Source organism: Adelges cooleyi, unplaced genomic scaffold (assembly GCF_023614345.1).
Source record: "Adelges cooleyi isolate 19-005CV unplaced genomic scaffold, UGA_ACOO_1.1 ACOO_flye_CR_arks_rails_tigmint_CR_PRNA_574, whole genome shotgun sequence".
In the NCBI taxonomy this organism is placed as follows: Eukaryota; Metazoa; Arthropoda; class Insecta; order Hemiptera; family Adelgidae; genus Adelges; species Adelges cooleyi.
In genome coordinates this window covers 8192827-8208819 of record NW_026096268.1, presented here as the reverse complement: position 1 = coordinate 8208819, position 15993 = coordinate 8192827, and the positions used below count along the sequence as shown (strand labels likewise).

Sequence of the window (15993 nt, the reverse complement as noted above, 5' to 3'; positions counted from 1 at the left end):
CAGGTGCTATGCATGCCGAGCCAAACACCTCATTTCTACTTTACCCAATGGGAAGTGTTAAACAACTGCTACAACTTGGACATACTTTTGACACACAACGCCATCAACACACAATTCACGTTTGGGGCGCAGTACGACGCGTTGTGGTCCACACAACTGTTTCTCAACAACCTGGGCATCAACCCAGTGCTCAAGTACAAGCTGTTATCCTCGTATGACGTAAAAGTCGTAGCCTGTTCAAAGGCATCATGTACCGGCTGACGTGGCAACATTTATTGTTCGTAACTTTATTATATTATTATAAAAATATTTGAAATTGCTGTAAAATTTAAAAACTTCATTATCTACGGGCTACTGTTGTTTTATCACCTATAATATGTTATGGCAATCTTCCATCAAAACGTTAACGATTGACAGTTCCACGACAAGGCTTTACCCGTGTGTTTGTAAACGTGGTATATTACAAAGTGATATTCATCAAGGATATACCACTAAGGATAAGATACTTAGTATCTCTGAAAATAATTGCAATTATTTTTTTTGCCTTGTTAGACTACTAGTTAAAGACACAATTTTAGATATCTTTATAAATTTCGTTTTATAAAAAATGATATTACAAAAAAACTGTATCACACATACAAATAATATGTAAATTTGTATGCTTCGTCAAATTTATATACTGTATATAATCGTTTACATAATTTGTTTTTGCTGTACCTGAATTCGGCCTAATTTAGTCTGAATTCAGAAATTGTTAGTTCTTTATTTTATAATTTAACAATTTTAAACAATTTTTTTACAATTTCTACATTAGATAATTTTGAATTTAGTAATATCAAAAAATTACAATAATTTTAACTATTTAAAATACATTTTATAAAATCAATACAGTTGTGTTTGTTGCAAGTTTTGAAACGTTTAATAATAAATAGGTATTACAGACATTTTAAGGCCGAGTTCGGGTACAGCAAAAACAAATCATGTAAATGAATGTATACAGTATATACATTTGGCAAAGCATAAAAATTTACACATTATTTGTATGTGTGATACAGTTTTTTTGTATTTTTTTAAGGTAAAATAGCATAAAAAAATATGAAAAAAACAAGTTTAGTATAAAAAATATAACACTGATTCTAGGAGTTGTTGTGGTAAAACAAAATGGCATTACCGACAAAAATTGTTTTTTGTAAATAATGTGTGTCGCCAGAAATCCAAAAAAAACTTTGTTCCAATAACACACGCGTACAATTAAATGTTTAATCAAGACTAGATGCGGATTGTCTACGAAATGACGCTTTCAAAATTTTCGCCAACGACAATCGTTCTGAGCCTAGTGGCCTTGTTGAGCCTGATTGCCTCATTGAGCACATCGGTACTATCGCTGACAACCGGTTACCATTACGACATGACGGTAAACCTAACGAGAGCAGACCAATACAGAGATTTGAAATGCACCTATCTGTTTGCTGCACTGACGCACATGCGACTAATAAAACTCATGCTGGATAACAAAAATAGGTGGACCAAACATGAGGTCAGTCTAGTGAGACACTACAACATCCGATCGGTGATATGCACATTGTACGACGTGGCGGACGTGGAAATTGGTTCGTTATGGCTGCTACTTTTGTACGATAGATCGTTGCAGTGTTTTTACGAACACAATTTCATCGAAATCAAGAACGAAGCCCACCAGACGGCGGCCAAGGATAGAGTGGTGGTCATCCACGATTACGTGATGGGCAATTTGCATAACGAATTGATGGCTGAAGGTTGTCCACCGGGCAATTGGTTTGATACGTACGAAATATGGTACGAGCGGCAGGTGCCTGTCATGCAAAACAGCAAACCTACATTTTACTATACCAATATGGAAGTGTTAAACAACTGCGACGAGTTCGGCAGACTGTTGGACACGAACAACGCGGAATTCACGCACGGGAAGCGGTACAGTGCGTTGAAATCCAGGCAACTGTTTCTCAAAAACCTAGGCACATACAGTAATTTAAAGAAAAAACTGCTAACCTCGTACGACGTAAAAGTCGTCTGGTACGGCACGTTCAAATTACTACAAAAAGACTGGCAGTACGCGCATTGGGAACTATATTCTCCTACGAACGGGTTGTTCAGCATCAAGAAATATTACAACGGAGTCTTTAGTCTGTTAAAATGCATCATGTACCGGCTGACGTGGAAACATTTATTGTTCGTCAATGAGTTAACGGGTCAACAAAGAGAATATTGCTTGAAAAATTGGCACGAATTGCTAGTGGATTTCCAGCAACTGTTACGCCTCCAAGACGATCCAGACCTTGTGGATTTGATGGCCGCCATTGACCGCCTCGGTAGCAACGATGTAGCCATAAACGACGTTATTAACCAGCTCCGGGATAATCTGAGCATGGTTAATGCATATCTCCAATGCATAGCCACCAACCGGATGACTCTGGAACCGGAAGAGTTCCCATTAAATGCGGATGAGGGCACTTACGGCCAAGCGGCAATCGATTGCATTATCGTGAAAACTGCACAGACTTTCATCAATGATCTCAAACACGAATTCCAAAAGGTCGATTTCGATGTAATCCGATCGATCGTGACGTTCATAGACGATGAGGATAAATGGTAAACGTTTCGGGGATTAGGTATTACAGTTATAATGTAATTATGTATTTTATTGTCAGTCAATGTTATACTGTCATGACCTAACTAAAGCAGGTTCTAAAATTAAATAGTATTAACAACAAGTAATTTGAAAAAAATTACTTGTTAACAAGTGACATCTTGTAAAACTTGTTAATTATTTATTAGCCGTATTTAACATTGTTATTAAAAAAAATATAAAAAATGAAATTATAAAAGTCTTGACATTTCTATAAAAGGTAAATTAAAATTAAAAAATACTTTCATTATCTAAAACCTACTGTTGTTTTATCACTTATAATATATTATGGCAATATTCCATCATAACGTAGAAAGATTAACAGTTTCAACGACAAGGCTTTACCCGAGTACATTACAGTGTTATTCATTAATGATTTGACACTCAGTATTTTTAAAATAAATGCAATTTTTTTAACCGTTTAAGTATACCAATGTTGTTCTCGCTATTTATTTATTGAAGTATGTAATGTGTTCAGTGTATGCATTTAATGTTCAGTCCTCATAACACCGAACCTACATCACATAAGACATTATATTTAAACAATTATTTTGTTTAAAGCGGTTTGTTAAGTTTGGATATACAGTTTAATTAATAACATATACTAGATAAATTTTAATTCCAAATTCGAATGCAGCATACATATTATTTGTCCAAATAATTGAATTTTACAGAATAATACTATTTTGATAAATGTAAAGATATTGAATAATATATATATGTTGATATAAACATTTAGAAAATATTAAAATTACTAGTTCGTTGTGCGAGTTCAGTAGTAACATTTTAGAATCTTGAAATATGCTGTGTGTGTGCATAGTATGTGTAATACAGCTTTATTGTATTTTTTTTAAGTTTAAAGACAAAACTATTTATGTAAAAACGAGTTAACAATTCAACTAAAGAAATACAAGATTACCCATAAGCGTAGGTGTGGAAAACAAACATGGCGGTATAAAAACATATGGTTCATACAAATAATGTTTGACGCCCGAGTTTTGAACCCGAAAATGAAACTGTACACAACTTAGTATCGAGACTAGATGCGAATTGTCGAAGAAATGACGCTTTTAAAACTATCGCCAAAGACAATCGTCTTGATCCTAGCGGTCTTGTTGAGCCTGATGGCCTCATGCAGCTCGCCGGTGCTGTCGCTGACAACCGGTTACGGCACGGACGAAAACCCGAATACGGCCAACCGGTACTTGAAATGCACTTATCTGTTTGCTGGACTTACGTACCTGCGATTAACGAGACTCATTCTGGAAGACCCGAACGTTCCTCTCAGAATCCCAATCGGTCTGGGGTGCAGCTACAACATCCGAGCGGTAATATGCACACTGTACGATGTGACCGATGTGGAAATTGGCTCGTTATGGCTGCAACTTTTGTTTTTATGCACGGTGCCGTGTTTTATACCTCACAACAATAACGGAGCTGGCCTGCCGATGGCTAGGTCCAGAATGATGGCCACCCTCAATTACGTGATAGGCAGAATGCAAAAAGAACTCTGGACTTCGGGTTGTCCAACAGGCAACCGGTTTGGCTGGTACGAAAACTGGTACGCGGAGCAGGCGGCTTTTATGCCGAGCGGCAAACCTGATTCTGACCGTATCCAAATAGCAGTGTTAAACATCTGCCAAGAGCTGAATGCACTATTGATCGCGAACAACGCGAAGATCACGTACGGGACGCGGTACAAAGCGCTGAAGTCCAGACAGCTGTTTCTCAACAATCTAGGCGTGAATGTAAACATCATATCCATGCTGTTTAACTCATACGGAGTAAAAGTCATCTGGTACGACACGATAGAATTACTACAACAAGACTGGCTGTACGCACACTGGAAATTGTACTCCCCAACGAACGGGTTGTTTAGCATCAAGAAGTATTACAGCGGGATCTTTAGTCTGTTCAAAGGCATCATGTACCGGTTGACGTGGAAACATTTATTGTACGTCAATGAGTTAACGGGTCAACGACAAGAAGATTGCTTGCAAAAGTGGCACGACTTGCTAGTAGAATTCCAGCAACTGTTACGCCTTCAAGACGATCCAGACCTCGTGAATTTACTAGTTGCCATCGACCGCCTCGGCAGCAAGGATGTAGCCGTAAACGACGTAATTAACCAACTCCGGGATAATCTGAGCATGGTTAACGCATATCTCCAATGCATAGCCACCAACCGGATGACTCTGGAACCGGAAGAGTTCCCATCGAGTGTGAATCTGGGTACGCCCGACCTAGCAGCAATCGACTGCAATACCTTGAAAAACGCACAAGCTTTCTTCGTTGATCTTAAGTACTTTTTCAAAAAGGTCGATTTCGATGTCATCCGATCGATCGTGACGTACATAGACGACGAGGATACATGGTAAACGTAGTGTGTATTATATGATAGAGTATTAATGTAATTATGTATTTTATTGTCAGGTAATGTATTATTTTCATGACCAAACTAAAGCAGTTTCTAAATTTAAATAGTATTAACCAGCTATGAAAAACCTGTTTAAATTAATTGTTAACCACTGACACCACTTGAATCTTTTTACTAATTTAACATTATTTAAAAAAAAAAACCAATAAAAAAACTTGTTTGATAATTAATAGTGTTAACAACTTATTCAAATTACATGTTAACAAGGGACATCTTGTAAAACTTGTTAATTATTTACTAGCTGTGTTTAATATTGTTATTTAAAAAATATAAAAAATATAATTATAAAAGACTTGACATTTCTGTAAAAGGTAAATTTAAATTTAAAAAATACTTATATTATCTAAAACCTACTGTTGTTTTATCACTTATAATTTATCATGGCAATATTTCATCATAACGTATAACGATTAACAGTTTCAACGACAAGGCTATACCCGAGTACATTACAGTGGTATTCATTAATGATTTGACACTCAGTATCTTTAAAATAAATGCAATTTTTTTAACCGGTTAAGTATACCAATGTTGTTCTCGCTATTTATTTATTGAAGTATGTAATGTGTTCAGTGTATGCATTTAATGCTCAGTCCTCATAACACCGTACCTACATCACATAAGACATTACATTTAAACAATTATTTTGTCTAAAGCAGTTTGTTAAGTTTGGATATACAGTTTAATTAATAATAAATACTAGATAAATTTTAATTCCAAATTCGAATGCAGCATACATATTATTTGTCCAAATAATTGAATTTTACAGAATAATACTATTTTGATAAATGTAAAGATATTGAATAATATATATATGTTGATATAAACATTTAGAAAATATTAAAATTACTAGTTCGTTGTGCGAGTTCAGTAGTAACATTTGTTGATATACAAATGTTACTACCAAACAAAATTATATATTTAGAACTATAACATTATAATATTTTTCACCAAACATTCGGAGAATAATAATAATTATACTAATTCATTGTGCGAGTTCAGATGTAACATTTTAGTATCTTGAAGATGGCCTGTGTGTGTGCGTAGTACATTTGATACAGTGTTTTTGGTTTTTTTTTTAGTTAAATATTAAAAAATTTATGAAAAAACAAGTTTAGTAAATAGTTATAAGATTACACTTAGGCGTGGTTGTGGTATACAAACATGGCGTTGTAGAAAAAATATGGTTTCTGTAAATAATATTTGGCGCCTATAGCCAAAAAAAAAAAAAACGTTGTTACAATAACACGGACAATTAACAGTTTAGGTACTATTCAATATCGAGTCAAGGTGCCGATTGTCGGCGAAATGACGCTTTCAAAATTATCTGCAACGACGATTGTCTTGAGCCTAGTGGCCTTGTTGAGCCTGATGGCCTCATTAAGCCCGCCGGTACTATCGCTGACAACCGGTTACTATCATGACATGACGGCAAACACGACGATGGCAGACCGGTTCAAAGATTTGAAATGCGGATATCTTTGTGCCGGACTGAAACACATGCGATTGATAAAAATCATACTTGAAGATCGAAACATACCTACCAGCACACCGGTCGAGCTATTGGTCAATTACAACATCCGAGCGGTGATATGCACACTGTACGGCGTGGCCGACGTGGAAATCGGCGTATTGTGGCTGCTCCTTTTGTACATGAGCACAGTGAAGTGTTATCACCAACAACTTATCGTCGACAAAGACAACGTAGCCGACCGGACTGCGGCCGTGGACAGACTGGTGGCCGTCCACGATTACGTGATAGGCAAAATGCAAAACGAATTGACGGCTGACGGTTGTCGACCGGGCAATTGGTTCGATTCATTCAAAAAATGGTACGCGTGGCAGGTGCTATGCATGCCGAGCCAAACACCTCATTTCTACTTTACCCAATGGGAAGTGTTAAACAACTGCTACAACTTGGACATACTTTTGACACACAACGCCATCAACACACAATTCACGTTTGGGGCGCTGTACGACGCGTTGTGGTCCACACAACTGTTTCTCAACAACCTGGGCATCAACCCAGTGCTCAAGTACAAGCTGTTATCCTCGTATGACGTAAAAGTCGTCTGGTACGGCACGTTCAAATTACTACAAAAAGACTGGCAGTACGCGCACTGGCAAATATACTCCCCTACGAACGGCTTGTTTAGCATCAAGAAATATTACCACGGAATCTTTAGCCTGTTCAAAGGCATCATGTACCGGCTGACGTGGCAACATTTATTGTTCGTCAATGGGTTAACGGATCAACAAAGAGAGTATTGTTTGAAAAAGTGGTACGAATTGCTAGTAGAATTCCAGCTACTGTTACGCCTCCAAGACGATCCAGACCTCGTGGATTTGATGGTCACCATCGACCGCCTCGTCAGTTACGACGTACTCATAAAAGACGTTATTAACCAGCTCCGGGTAAAGCTGAGCAAGATTAATGCATATCTCCAATGCATTGCCACCAACCGGATGACTCTGGAACCGGAGGATTTCCCTCCGAGAGTGGTTCACTTCATAAACGGCGAGGCAATCTATTGCAACAGCGTGAAAAACGCACAAATATTTATTAATGATCTTAAGTACGAATTCCAAATGGTCGATTTCGGTGTAATCCGATCGATCGTGAAGTACATAGACGACGAGAATAAGTGGTAAACGTTGTGTGCATTTGGTAATATAATTTTAATCTAATAATATATTGTATTGTCGGCAATGTTATATTATCAGCATCCAACCAAAGCAGGTTCGATTATTTAAAAGTAACTTTATTATATTATTATAAAAATACTTGAAATTGCTGTAAAATTTAAATAAAAAACTTCATTATCTACAGGCTACTGTTTTTGTATCACCTATAATATGTTATGGCAGTCCTCCATCAAAACGTTAACGATTGACAGTTCCACAACAAGGCTTTACCCGAGTGTGTGTAAACGTGGTATATTACAGAGTGATATTCATCAAGGATATGCCACTAAGGATAAGATACTTAGTATCTCTGAAAATAATTGCAATTATTTTTTTTGCCTTGTTAGACTACTAGTTAAAGACAAAATTTTAAATATCTTTATAAATTTCGTTTTATAAAAAATGATATTATAAAAAAGAATAAGTTTATTACTTAGTTTCTACACTTACAAACTATAAGGAACTACTTTCAACAATAGTCAATACTATAAGAAAAGACACTGTTTAATGCTGTTCTTGTGTAGTTGAACAGCCTGTTAATATGATAATCTATCTTTGCTGATAAACGTTGAGTACACACATATAAACATTTGATATTACTAAATTCAGAATTACCTAATGTAGAAGTTGTAGAAATATTGTTTAAAATTGTTAAATTTAAGCATACTAGTTTACATATTATTTGTATAAGTGTGGTAAAAACACATGGTGTTACAGAATAATCTGGTTTTTGTAAATAATGTTTGTCGCCAGAAATTCAACATAAACTTTGTTACAGCAACACAATACGCGTACAATTAACTGTTAAATCGAGACTAGGCGCGGATTGTCGACGAAATGACGCTTTCAAAATTCTCGCCAACGACAAATGTTCTGAGCCTAGTGACCTTGTTGAGCCTGATGGCTTCATTAAGCCTGCCAGTACTATCGCTGACAACCGGTTACCGTTATGACATGACGGTAAACCAGACGAGAGCAGACCAATACAGAGATTTAAAATGCACCTATCTGTTTGCTGCACTGACGCACATGCGACTAATAAAACTCATGCTGGATAACAAAAAAAACTGGACCAAACATGAGGTCAGTCTAGTGAGACGCTACAACATCCGATCGGTGATATGCACACTGTGGATATAACACTGTGGACATAACCTACCAAGGATAGAGTGGTGGTCATCCACGATTACGTGACGGGCAGTCTGCATAACGAATTGATGGCTGAAGGTTGTCCACCGGGCAATTGGTTTGATACGTATGAAATATGATACGAGCGGCAGGTGCCTGTCATGCAAAACGGCAAACCTACATTTCACTATACCAATATGGAAGTGTTAAACAACTGCGACGAGTTTGGCAGACTGTTTGACACGAACAATGCGGAATTTACGCATGAGAAGCGGTACAGTGTGTTAAAATCCAGGCAACTGTTTCTCAACAACCTAGGCATATACAAAAATTTTAAGAAAAAACTGCTAACCGCGTATGACGTAAAAGTCGTCTGGTACGGCACGTATAAATTGCTGCACAAAGACTGGCAGTACGCGCACTGGGAACTATATTCTCCTACGAACGGGTTGTATAGCATCAAGAAATACTACAACGGGGTTTCGTCAATGAGTTAACGGGTGAACGCCGAGACGATTACTTGAAAATATGGCACGACTTGCTAGTGGATTTCCAGCAACTGTTACGCCTCCAAGACGATCCAGACCTCGTGAATTTGCTGGTCGCCATTGACCGCCTCGGCAGCAACAATGTAGTCATAAACGACGTTATTAACCAACTCCGAGATACTCTGAGCATGGTTAACGCATATCTCCAATGCATAGCCACCAACCGGATGACTTTGGAACCGGAAGAATTCCCTTTTGAGTACGGATCAGGACACGGCCGGCCAGCGGCAATCGACTGCAATACCGTGAAAACCGCGCAGACTTTCATCGATGATCTCGAGTACGAATTCCAAATGGGCGATTTTGATGTCATCAGAGCGATCGTGACGTTCATAGACGACGAGGATAAATGGTAAACGTTGTGTTGATTAGGTATTATAGTAATAATGTAATTATGTATTTTTTTGTCAGTCAAGTTATATTGTCATGACCTAACTAAAGCATGTTCAAATATTAAATAGTATTAACCACCTACGAAAAACCTATTCAGTTTACTTATTAACCACTGACACCTTGTGAAATTTGGTTATTTATTATTTTTATCAAGCCTAAATAATATTGTTTTCGTGAAAAATTAATATACCACCGGGATGGTTTTAATAGTTTAGTAATAACATATTAGAATCTACAATTGAGCTGTGTGTGCATAGTATATGTGATACAGAATTTTTGTATTTTTTTTCAATAAATAACATAAAATTATATGAAAAAAATAAGCTTAGGAAATATATATAAGACAAATTCTAGGCGTAGGTGTGGTAAACAAACTAAGCGTTAAAGAGAAAATATTTGTATTATTTTTTGTTTAAACGGGCAATGCCCAAGAAAAAATTATAGTACAAGATCGTTTAGTGTAAATCTAAAATTCTGAAAAAAAGAATAGGTTTATAATAAGTAATAAAAAAACGGACTAGTAGAATATAATCATAAGCTATTTATAACATTATTAAGATACATATAAAAAAGTGGAAAGTTATTTTTATAAAATAAGTCAACATTTAGCTTATTCACATGGCCCAATTATCTCGCTATCGGAGCTTTTATATAATTATATGGTTATATTATAATATGGATTCTGTAAAAAATGTTCGGTGACCTAGTTTTAAAACCAAACAATTAACCTTACAATTTAGATTGCGTCTAGATGCAGAAAGTCGGCAAAATGACCAAATTTGACATCAGAATATTTTTTGGCTGGGGGTTTACTACGAAAATCTGTGCGTGCGTGATGCTGAGCGTTACCGTAGAAAATTGTAAGTGTGGCGCGATGTAGCTGTTGTTTTTTGAATGAAAGAACTGATAAATAATTATCTGATAAGGGATTAGAGATATGTTATTGGGTTGGGGATGAGGATGGGGTTGGGGATGGGGATGGCAATGGGGTAGGGAATAGGGATTCGGGTGTAGATGGAGTTGTAGTTGAAGTTGGAGTTAGTTCTGCTCCGTTTGGTCCGCGTAAGTCGACCAAATAAATTGTAATTTCATTGTTTTCTCATACATGTCTGCTACGGTATTTCTGGTTCCGACCACAAAGTGAATGTTGCCAATAAATTGATTAAGGCCAAATATTAAAAAACTACTAAACAAACTATACGCCAACAAAAAAAAAAAGATTTTAAAATCAGAAAATTAGAAATGTAGCAACACTTAAATTGACATTTTCTCGGTCATAAGACATGTATACATGTGCCTATTTAACCGCTTGTAATGTGGATACAATGATTTTTTTTTTAAAGGCTCGAAAAATCACAAAACTTAACTCAGAATTTTTTAGTTTTTATTTTATAACATTACAATTATAAACATTTTTTTTACTACTTCTACATTAAATCTGAATTTAGTTACATCAAAAATTTACAATAATATAATCTATTTAAAATACATTTTATAAAATCAATAAATTTAATTATAACATACAATACGCGCTAAATATACAACAAATTTGTATTTGTTAAAAGTTTTAAACTCTTTATTAACAAATACTAGATAATTTGTATGGCCAAATTCGAACGCAGCATACAAATTTACATATTATTTGTCCTAACTCTCTACAAAAAATGTTGATTAAAGCATTTTACAGAATAATATTGTTAGAATAAAATCCTTATTCAGAAGCGTATCAAATAATAAAAGGGTTGAATAAGTACAACAAATAACATTTTTAATATCAATATGTGAACACGTTTAAGTAAAAACGACGACCCTCTTCCAATAACAATAATTAAATACTCGGTATACACGGAGTATAAAATATGCTTACTAAGAATTATATCGACCTACTAACTATGTAATATAATATGGTGTTTGGTTTATAATTCCAACAAATATTTTTTGACAAATATAAAGATATTGTAATATCTTGTAATAATAATAATATATATATATATGAACATTTGGAAAAAATAAAAAATACTAGTTCGTAGTAACAGTAGTTCAGAGTTCAGTAGCAACATTTTATAATCTTGAAATGTGCTATGTGTGTGCATAGAATGTGTGATGTATTTTTTAGAAGTGTTTTTGTATTTTTTTAAAGTTAAACAACAACAAATTGTACGTAAAAACAAGTTTATGAACATGGCATTAAAGACAAAATTTGGTTTCTGTAAATAATGTTTGGCGACCGAGTTTTAAACCCAAAAAACAAACCTTACAGTAGAGTATCGTATCTAGGTGTGAATTATCGACGAAATGTCGCTTTCAAAATTATCGCCAACGACAATCGTTCTGAGCCTAGTGGTCTTGTTGAGCCTGATATCCACATTAAGATCGCTGACCACAGGTTACGATTATGGCACGGACGAAAACCAAAATATGGCCGACCGGTAGAGAGAATTAAAATGCACTTATCTGTTTGCTGGACTGACGTACCTGCGATTAACAAAATTCATGCTGGAAGACTTAAACGTTCCGATCAGAGTCCTACGCGGTCTAGTGGGTCACTACAACATCCAAGCGGTCATATGTACTTTGTACGACGTGACCGATGTAGAAATCGGCACGTTGTGGCTGCAACTCTTGTACGCGAGCACGATGCAGGGTTTTGTCCCCTACAACAAGCGCGAACGAAATCCCAAGGAGCTGGCGGCCAGGCTGTTGGTCATCCTCCATTACGTGATAGGCAAAATGCAAATAGAACTGTCAGCTGCCGGTTGTCCATCTGGCAATCTATTTGACTCATACGAAAAATGGTACGCGCGGCGGCCGGCTTTAATGCCGGTGGGTAAAGCTCATTTTTACTATACCCATAAAGCAGTGTTAAACATCTGCCTCAAGCTGGACAGACTGTTGAACGCCAATATCGCAGAATCCACGTACGAGACGCGGTACAACGCGTTGATGTCTAAACAGCTGTTTCTCAACAATCTAGGCATGAACGATACGCTCAAGTCCATGCTGTTAAACTCATACAGCGTAAAAGTCATCTGGTACGACACGATGAGAATACTACAAACAGACTGGCTCTATGCACACTGGCAATTGTACAACCCAACGAATGGGTTGTTTAGCATCAAGAAACATTACAATGGGGTCTTTAGTCTATTCAAAGGCATTATGTACCGGCTGATGTGGAAACATTTATTGTACGTCAATGAGTTAACGGGTCAACGCCGAGACGATTACTTGAAAAAGTGGCACGACTTGCTAGTAGAATTCCAGCAACTATTACGCCTGCAAGACGATCCAGACCTCGTGGATTTGCTGGTTGCCATCGACCGCCTCGGCAGCAACGATGTAGTCATAAACGACGTTATTAACCAGCTCTGGGATAATCTGAGCATGGTTAATGCATATCTCCAATGCATAGCCACCAACCGGATGACTCTGGAACCGGAAGAGTACCCACCGAGTGCGGATCAGGACACGACCGGCCAAGCGGCAATCGACTGCAATACCGTGAAAACCGCGCAGACTTTCATTGATGATCTCAAGTATCATTTCCAAATGGTCGATTTCGATGTAATCCGATCGATAGTGACGTACATAGACGACGAGGATACATGGTGAACGGTGTGTGTATTAGATAATATAGTATTAATGTAATAATATATTGTATTGTCAGGCAGTGTTATATTTTCATGATCTAACTAAAGCATGTCCAAAACATGCTTTATATACCGCAAAAGTGTTTTTTTTCTAAATAATTGTTTTCTATAGCCAGTTATAGCCTATAGTCTATAGCCAGAACGGTGTGTGTATTTGGTAATATAGTATTAATGTAATAATATATTGTATTGTCAGGTAATGTATTATTTTCATGACCAAACTAAAGCAGTTTCTAAATTTAAATAGTATTAACCAGCTATGAAAAACCTGTTCAAATTAATTGTTAACCACTGACACCACTTGAATCTTGTTACTAATTTAACATTATTTAAAAAAAAAACCAATAAAAAAACTTGTTTGATAATTAATAGTGTTAACAACTTATTCAAATTACATGTTAACAAGGGACATCTTGTAAAACTTGTTAATTATTTACTAGCCGTATTTAATATTATTATTAAAAAAAATATAAAAATATAATTATAAAAGACTTGACATTTCTGTAAAAGGTAAATTAAAATTAAAAAAATACTTCTAAAATCTAAAACCTACTGTTGTTTTATCACTTATAATATATTATGGCAATATTTCATCATAACGTTTAACGATTAACAGTTTCAACAACAAGGCTTTACCCGAGTATGTGTAATACTCAGTCCTCATAAGTTCCCATCGAGGGCCGATCAGAAAATATTAATAATACTAACTGATTATGCGAGTTTAGTTGTAACATTTTAGAATCTATGTGCTGTATAGCTATGTGTGTGATACAGTATTTTTTTTTTTTTAAGTAAAACAGCATAAAAGTATATGAAAAAACAAGATTACTAAATAAGTAGAAGACTAACTCTAGTCGTTGGTGTGGTAAAACAACACGGCGTTATGGAAAAAATCTGGTTTCTGTAAATAATGTTTGTCGACCGAAACAAAAAAAAATTTGTTACAGTAACACAATACGCGTAAAATTGACAGTTTAGTTACAATTCAATATTGAGACTAGGTGCTGATTGTCGACGAAATGACGCTTTCAAAGTTATCGCCAACGACGATTGTTTTGAGCCTAGTGGCCTTGTTGAGCCTGATGACCACATTAGGCCCGCCAGTACTATCGCTGACAACCGGTTACTATGTTAACATGACGGCAAACCCGACGAGAGCAGACCTGTACAGAGATTTGAAATGCACTTATCTGTTTGCTGGACTGACGAACATGCGATTAATACAACTCATCCTGGAAGATATCAAAATTCCGATCAGAATCCCAATCGGTCTATTGAACACCTTCAACATCCGAGCGGTGATATGCACACTGTACGGCGTGGCCGACGTGGAAATCGGTTCGTTGTGGCTGCTACTTTTGTACGACAGAACGATCCAAAGTTTTTACAAACACAATTTCGTCAAAAACAATAACGAAACCCACCATACGGCGGCCAAGGACACACTGATGGTCATCCACGATTACGTGATTGGCAGTTTGCATAACGAATTATTGAATGACGGTTGTCGAACGGGCAATTGGTTCGATTCGTACGAAGAAAGGTTGCGGCAGGCGGCTGAAATGCCAAATGGCAAAACTACATTTTACAATATCAAAATGGAAGTGTTAAACAACTGCGGCGATCTGGGCAAACTGTTGTACGCGAACAAAGCGGAATCCAAATACGGAACGCGATACGAAGCGATGAAGGCCGGACCACTATTCATCACCAATCTGGGCGTCGACCATTCGATCAAGTCCAACCTGATGACCAAATACGGCATAAAAGTCGTCTGGTACGACACGTTCAAATTACTACAACAAGACTGGCTGTACGCGCACTTGCAACTATACTCTCCTACAAACGGGCTGTTTAGCATCAAGAAATATTACAACGGGATCTTCAGTCTGTTCAAATGTATCATGTACCGGCTGACGTGGAAACATTTATTGTACGTCAATGAGTTAACGGGTCAACAAAGAGAATATTGCTTGAAAAAGTGGCACGACTTGCTAGTGGATTTCCAGAAACTATTACGCCTCCAAGACGATCCAGACCTCGTGAATTTGCTGGTCACCATTGACCGCCTCGGCAGCAACGATGTAGCCATAAACGACATAATTAACCAGCTCCGGGATAATCTGAGCATGGTTAACGCATATCTCCAATGCATAGCCACCAACCGGATGACTCTGGAACCGGAAGAGTTCCCACCGAGCGCGGTTCAGGACACGACCGGCCAAGCGGCAATCGACTGCAATACCGTGAAAACCGCGCAGACTTTCATTGATGATCTCAAGTATCATTTCCAAATGGTAGATTTCGATGTAATCCGATCGATAGTGACGTACATAGACGACGAGGATACATGGTGAACGGTGTGTGTATTAGATAATATAGTATTAATGTAATAATATATTGTATTGTCAGGCAGTGTTATATTTTCATGACCTAACTAAAGCATGTCCAAAACATGTTTTAAATACCGCAAAAGTGTTTTTTTTTCTA

The 15993-nt window shown here is 36.7% G+C and overlaps 1 protein-coding gene across 1 annotated transcript; it reads left to right on the top strand.

The window, feature by feature from the left end:
* Window positions 1–3537: 3537 nt before the first annotated feature.
* Window positions 3538–13802, top strand: LOC126843602 (uncharacterized). The gene is made up of 2 exons (XM_050581227.1): window positions 3538–5098; window positions 13700–13802. Exon 1 carries the CDS (start codon window positions 3709–3711, stop codon window positions 5041–5043), a length of 1335 nt encoding a protein of 444 aa, XP_050437184.1. The 5' UTR covers window positions 3538–3708; the 3' UTR covers window positions 5044–5098; window positions 13700–13802.
* Window positions 13803–15993: the final 2191 nt, after the last annotated feature.